The sequence below is a fragment of the Sabethes cyaneus genome, chromosome 1 (genome assembly GCF_943734655.1).
Source record: "Sabethes cyaneus chromosome 1, idSabCyanKW18_F2, whole genome shotgun sequence".
Classification (NCBI taxonomy): domain Eukaryota; kingdom Metazoa; phylum Arthropoda; class Insecta; order Diptera; family Culicidae; genus Sabethes; species Sabethes cyaneus.
Window position 1 is genome coordinate 51,137,447 of NC_071353.1, and position 6,754 is coordinate 51,144,200.

At 37.9% G+C, this 6,754-nt stretch overlaps 1 protein-coding gene across 3 annotated transcripts; it reads right to left on the reverse strand.

Annotated features, from left to right (window-relative positions):
• Positions 1 to 283: 283 nt before the first annotated feature.
• LOC128738499 (RUN domain-containing protein 1) lies at positions 284 to 3,571 on the reverse strand. 3 transcript variants are annotated; one of them, XM_053833698.1, is made up of 4 exons: positions 3,442 to 3,571; positions 1,452 to 3,358; positions 1,298 to 1,395; positions 284 to 1,080 (listed from the first exon to the last, which is right to left on the reverse strand). In XM_053833698.1, exons 2-4 carry the CDS (start codon positions 3,252 to 3,254, stop codon positions 876 to 878), a joined length of 2,106 nt encoding a protein of 701 aa, XP_053689673.1. In that variant the 5' UTR covers positions 3,255 to 3,358; positions 3,442 to 3,571; the 3' UTR covers positions 284 to 875. The 3 variants fall into 3 exon arrangements, with proteins under 3 accessions (XP_053689673.1, XP_053689684.1, XP_053689667.1); XM_053833709.1 differs by having other exon boundaries at positions 1,452 to 3,364; XM_053833692.1 differs by having other exon boundaries at positions 1,452 to 3,383.
• Between the last annotated feature and the right edge of the window lie 3,183 nt (positions 3,572 to 6,754).

The following is a 6,754-nucleotide window of genomic DNA, read 5'->3' on the forward strand; positions in this document are numbered from 1 at the left end:
GGTATGCAAACCAGCAACGGTACGCATTATCAAACCGTTTACTAGCGAATCCTCTCTACGCGACTCTATATTAACATAAACTCTGATATGTATACAACAGTGGTCTAATAAAGCGATCCGTAGCAGTATCATGAAAGTGGTTAAACTTAAGAGTATACTGCACAGTCAGAAATGCCCATACAATTATACACATTAACCAACCACAATAAGCACGATGTCCGCCAGATCAAAATACTTGTCGCAGGGACATTCTCTTGCAAAATCAAACTCACTTATGGTTTTCAATACTTTATCAGACATTGTTTTAAGTCGGTTATAAACATATTTATTATTTATTATACATATATAACGATACTTTTGTTGTCAACAGTTATTTTTTATTTTCCTGTCCTTCTCTTAGGTTTATTCTTATTGTTTTCCCGTCTTTTTCATTCGCTTTCTATTGATATTACTGAAATCATCCGCAGCCTTCACAATAACAAATGAATGTACATCTGCCTAATTGCATAGTAGATGCCTAAGTTAAAGTTTTTTCTTTTATATCCAACGTAAGTGAATACTTAGTATATTTTTAACTGTCATATTTTTTATGACGAAACTGCTTACTGTTATCAAATATATGGATTGTTCGTGCAGTTAGTGCTATGGTGGTGCTGCAAGAAGTGGTAAGCTCAAAGGTTAACGAAACAAGCATTCTTTTATAGACTAAAGAGGATGCTTTTAGGTTTTTAAATACCATTGGAGGATAGAAAATCATGTTTTGGAAAATGTATTCAAATAGAGTTTTTGATTTACGTAGACGTGAACAATATGGTGAATTAAGGCTCATTTACAATGTACATTTGTAAGTATTGAGCATCGGCAAAGGGAAAATTCTATATAAATACATCTTTGATATTTTTAAACTGACGAACGGATAGATCAACCGGCAGGTCAAATCGGTACTGTGTTAAACGGTCCAAGGTTTTCATAGCATCGCGGAAGCCTGTGTTAGCTACATAACTCCAGCTACTGTAGTAAGAGTTGATCAAATCTTTGCACTGATAAACAAGGTGTAACCATTGCGTCAGCTTCTGTGCACTGCAAAATAAAAAAAAGAGTAAAACACAAAAATTCCATTGGAACTATCACTCTTTTATAGGAGATCCAGAAGAAAAATGCGTGAGTAGGTATGTATGGGCAGTGTAGAATTATCTAATAAGTAGCGTAACTTAGTGACACTGAAAGGCCGGTACCTGGGTAGGCGCTTTTTAGTTATAAAAGAAGTTTAATCGATGTTAGTTAAGCTTATACTTACTTTAGAGCAGCACAGATGAATGCTTTGAACTGTGAATTGTAGCTCCTCTTATAAGGACTATGTAAAGAGACTATTGTACCAATAGTGCTTAATAAACTCTATTAAAAAAAAGGATAACATTATTTTTTTTTCGCAGGTATAAAAACTATAATACCTGTTTATTCGACTGCGGCCTTCCGTCTACCAAATCTAGGTTAAAACTTTCTGATAATTTCCTAGCTGGAGTCGAGTTGTACCGATCCCCATTTTTAATATTATAGTATAGCAATAATAGTTCCCAAGCATGCATTTCTGCTTCATCACCACTGTAGTACGTTATTTCTCCATTTTCTTCTTCTTCTTCTATTTGCGAGAATACATTTTGCTCTGGCAATTCTTCTCCGTGACTAAACTCCGAATGACGTCTTGGAGCACTCGTAGCTGTTTTAGAAGCATTATCAGAGTTACGTTTCTTTGCGTTTCCCCCATAGAAGTGGTCATCAGAAGTACTCGCTTGTGTCTGTTGCTGGTAGCTTTCTCCGCTGAAGCAACCAGAGATAAACGGAACTATACTGACACTGCTTTCTGACGTACCACGTAGGCCATGCTGCATCAACCCTTGGATTGTTTTGGCTAAATGCTTGCGTACAAACATTGTAAGTTCGTATTTTTTACGAGAATTTGCTACTTGTAAATCGCCACACTCGCTGGCTATGTCTGAGAGTTGCAAATCCTCCTGCGCTTCCATCGCCAGCGATACTACTTCTTGAACATCGACCTCCAACTTGGCTCTCATATCACCCCAGCAGTTTTCTTTGGAACGTTTCATTATATTACGTTGGAAATTCTCTTGATTTCGCTCACTTCCACAGTTGAATTGCGAAAGAGCGAACATTTGTAGAATAGTACTGGCTTTGTCCATCAACCCAAATGCTTTGCTATTAAAAGATTCTTTTCGACTAAATGATTGATGTGTATCTTCGGGACATCTTTCAGATCTTGTTTGTTCCTGCCTGGAGGGAAGCGAGCGTGATTTGGCTTTTTCTCTGTATTCTGCACGTTCAGCAGCTTCTGCCTTAGCTAGTTCCTGTTGTTGCAAAAACCTTTTCTTTATTTCCTCCTTTTCATTTGTTTGCAGGAAGCTGATGAATCGCTCTAAGTCTTGTATCTGGGTCTTAAGTTGTGAAACTAGCTGCTCCTTCATTTTTAATGGATTCACCAATTGCTCGTCTAGCGCTGAATCAACTTGAGTTCTTAGATCTTCCGTCGTGAGCTGAGGCAAGTCCAATTCGTTCAAATTCAGATTGATTTTATTTTTGATTTCATCAATGATAACCTTTTGTTTTTCTAGCAGAATTGTATGCGGAAGTATTCCCGTTCCTGATTCGTAAGCATATCGCTCTAGGTCGATTAGTTGATTTTTAAGTTGTTCAATAAGAGCAGCCTGTTTTTCGCGTAGACTCTCAACAGATTCAGGACTGTTGTCTAATTTAGCTACTATTTCTGGAATGTTTTTTCTCGCTGCATTTTGTTGCAACTCTGGAATACCTAAAAATGCAAACTCTTCCAGATTTTTCAACAAGTAATCCCGCTCTTCCTGAGGGGCATCGACTATCTGGCGAAGCCTTAGTTGAACCTGTGCAAAATGGGACGTGAGAGCCATCAAATTGGACGATAGAGTCTCATGTTCATCCTCCAGGGATTGCAGCCTGTCATTTTCTAGCACACCACCGCCAGCTGTTGAACCACCGTATTGCCCACCAGGCTCTGTACTCTCATCTGTTAGGAGATTGTTTGACTCAGAACTAAATGCCGAATCAAAATCGAAATCATCATCCGAAACTGCAGCTCGCAATAGCTGTTCGTTTTCCGCGAACAGTAATTTATTGCGATCTACTGCTTTGGTTTTTTCATCATATTCGTCAAAGGTATCTGACTGCAATACATCACACTGGTTGATTTCTACTTCTATCGACATCTTGTTTCAAGCAGGCTCAAGAATTGCGTGGGTGTTACTCCTATTCCTTCCGTCGGAGGCGATAGTTATTTATTCCTTTTTGTTTGTCGACATCGTCATAAGATCTGTAACTTTTACGTATTCATATACCTATACAATCAGAGGAAAAAAAGTAATTCCTAAAGATTTTGATTTGTTTTCAACTTACGTCCATATGTGATCAAATTTTGCGCCAATTTGTCAGTTACGCCCGCTTTTGTTGTTGAATAAGATGCTATTTACTATTTCAAAAAGCAATTATACCAAAAATTGTAAAATTTTTAGCGATTTCAATCAAAAATTATATGCAGGTGAATAGAGTTCACAGTAAGGAAAAACTTTGACGGTAATAATTGACGTTTCCTTTCCTTAAAGGTCCTGCCAAAAATTTTCCAATTTTCCTTATAAGGTCCCATTTAAATATTACGTAACGCAGCAGAGAATGGGAAAACAGACCTCATTGGCGCTGGCATCGCTGGAAATTTGCAGGTTATGTTGTTTTGCTATGTTCTGTACTACAAATGTCAAATTTGTTTACATTGAACATGTGCAGATCGGTTGTACAACATTTTCCCGAAAACCATTTCCCCGAAACCCAGTTCCCCGAAGGATATTTTCCCGAAGCCTATTTCTCCGAATGAACTGTTTTCCCGAATGTACTACTTTCCCGAAAACCATTTCCCCGAATGTACTACTTCCCCGAATACCATTTCCCCGAATATAATACTTCCTCGAAAACCATTTCCGCGAATATACTACTTCCCCGAAAACCGTTTGCCCGAATGTACCATTTCCCCGAAAAGTAACGTTTTATATTTCGAGGTCACAAATTATACAGGTGTTGAAGCTAGGCACATCAGAGATCAGAGTATTAGGTATTACTGATCCGAGGCGCGCAAATTCCGTTCGGCTAATTTTGGCTCCTAGTTCCGTGCAAATGGTATTAAAGTCAACAATATCTCTGAACAAAACATGCACATTTCCTTCAACAATGTTTGAATGCTTGAGAGTATACGTTCGAAAATGTTCTGTATCTTCCGCTAGGAAACCGCCACCTTTAAACCAAGCGTATGAAATTAGGCGTCGCACGCAATTGCGGCACCTCACGGACTCAACGAATGGTTGTCCGACTTTCTCTAGAAAACTAAACACCAGAAAATAAAATACCGAAGGATATTCCCCAGAAAGAATCATTCTCGAGAAAACCAATGCTCAGGAAGTACTAAATTCCAGAAAACCAATTCCAAGTATCAAATTCCAGAGAACTGATTCTCAGATAGTACTATTTACCAGAAAGCTATTGGCAAGAAAGAACCAATATCTAGAAAAATATTTAACAACGAGTAACCCAAAGTTAAAAATAAATGGAGCGTTCATTTATTTAAAGGAATTAACTTACATCAGGAAACAAAACCAAATTATTCTGCAGTAGGTATTATTATAATTATTAATATCTTTTCTTCCAACCACATCTTCATCTGCTATCTTACAGTTTATTAAGTATCTCTCTTTTCTGGATTTTTCGCGCATCGTCTAATTACCGTATTTGCCCGCATTTTCGACTTTCCCCGAAAATTATTTTCTCGGATAAACGAATGTTTTTAAAATCAATGTTACGAGTACAATGAGTTACGCTTATTACAAGATGTGGCACCTAACTATTTTATCGTGCTAGTAGCAAACGTTTCCTAGATGATTCAGGGCGAGACGGCCGTAGGCCGCGAGTGTTCGCCTCTATTTAGGTGCATGTGTTTTCCTAGGTTTGCCGACTAGTAGGGGTTATCCTTTAGTTGAGTCCGAACGAGCGATAGCGAGTAAGGACAGCATATAACCAACAATTAAGTAGACCGAAGGCTGCGAATGTTTTGACATACAGTCGATATTTCCCTACTGCAAGAGTTAAATTCTCTGACTGAAGATGAAAGAAAGAAGCAGTCACCAGCGACTTTGCTGGCCTAGACCGTAATTGAAAAAGATGTGCGCCGTCTGATGAGCGGTATCAAATATCAATAGCAAAATGCGAGAATATCTTTGAAATAATGACGAATTTTATGTCAGTTTTTCATGAAATATAATGTCATTACCTTTAATTGACCTTTACACAGTGTTTCGAGTGAAAGTATGGTAAAAAAGGGTTGTAATTATTATTGGAGCATTGCTTTTTGCACCCTTAAGACCTAGTTCCCTTAGCGGTGGCTAGTCTGACAACCGCACGCTACGGCACTGACCTTACCTACATGATCCGAAAACGATTTTTACGTTGGAAATCATACCAAGGGACCTAACAAGGTCAAAGTTCTGCGTCTGTTCACGAAGAATGATCCATCTATTCACCAAGAAAAATGATAGCCAATCCACCGTTGGATGTACCAGACTTTCGCACGCACAAATTTGTGAATTTCCGCAGTAGAATCAATATATATAGAATGCCAGTGTCGCTGTTTTTCTACAGCACTCATTGTGGTAAACATGATGCTAACAATCTGTATTAAGTCTGTGAATCGGGAACTTCATTGTCAAAGTTGCTCATTGTTTTTTATCTGTTCTTTATCTGTGCGCTGGTTGGTGCTGTCATCAGTGCGCTCATCGCTGTGTTTTCATGCCAGTAAAATGTTTTTAAACGTTCTTTTTCTTTTCGTCTGGATGAATTGAATCCCACAACTGCGTCCTTTTGGACCGATTTTTCAGAAATTTGAAGCAAGCGAAGTTTCCAATCGCATTACTTGGCAGCCTTATTTGAAATTTTAAACTGGTTGTCAAAGTTTGACAATGAGATTCCTCTTTTGATGTATCTCAGGCACACACACATATGCATATATAATGTAAATACATTATCTGAATATGTGTGATGTTTACCACGCGCACTGCAGCGACACTGGCATTCTATATATATTGATTATACTATTTCCGCATACCCAGTCGTAGTAACTAATTTTCAGTTGATTCCGCACGAGCAGAAGTTATTTTATCAGCAAGAATATGTGAAAACTGGTTTTGTTTTGAGGTGTTAAATAGTATGTTACATGTTCCGTCAAAATTCATTGACGTTTCAATTGTTTCAGCTTTATGTGTTTTTCTACTTTTTGATTTGCAGCCTTCTGTGGTACTCAACCCCAGTTTTTAAGTTTTAAACTTATCAGATTTGCAGCATAAAACTGCTTCACCTATTCTATAATGCTGCGCAGGGGAAGTAATGGCTTATTTTTAAAAACATGCTTTCCGAAGAAGCGGCATTCGAGAAATTGGTTTTTATAAACTGTATTTTGGGAATCTAGTACCTACATTCGGAAAAGTATTTTTCAGAAAAACTTCATTCGGGGAAAATATTTCCCCGTATGTCGTATAATTTTACATATATTTCTACTTTGAAGATACTGGGAAAAAAATTTTGGGTAAGACCAGACATACACTTGACAACAGGCTTGCAATGCAATGTAACATGAATTTTACTCGTGGAAATCAGGTTTTCGGGGAAATGATAC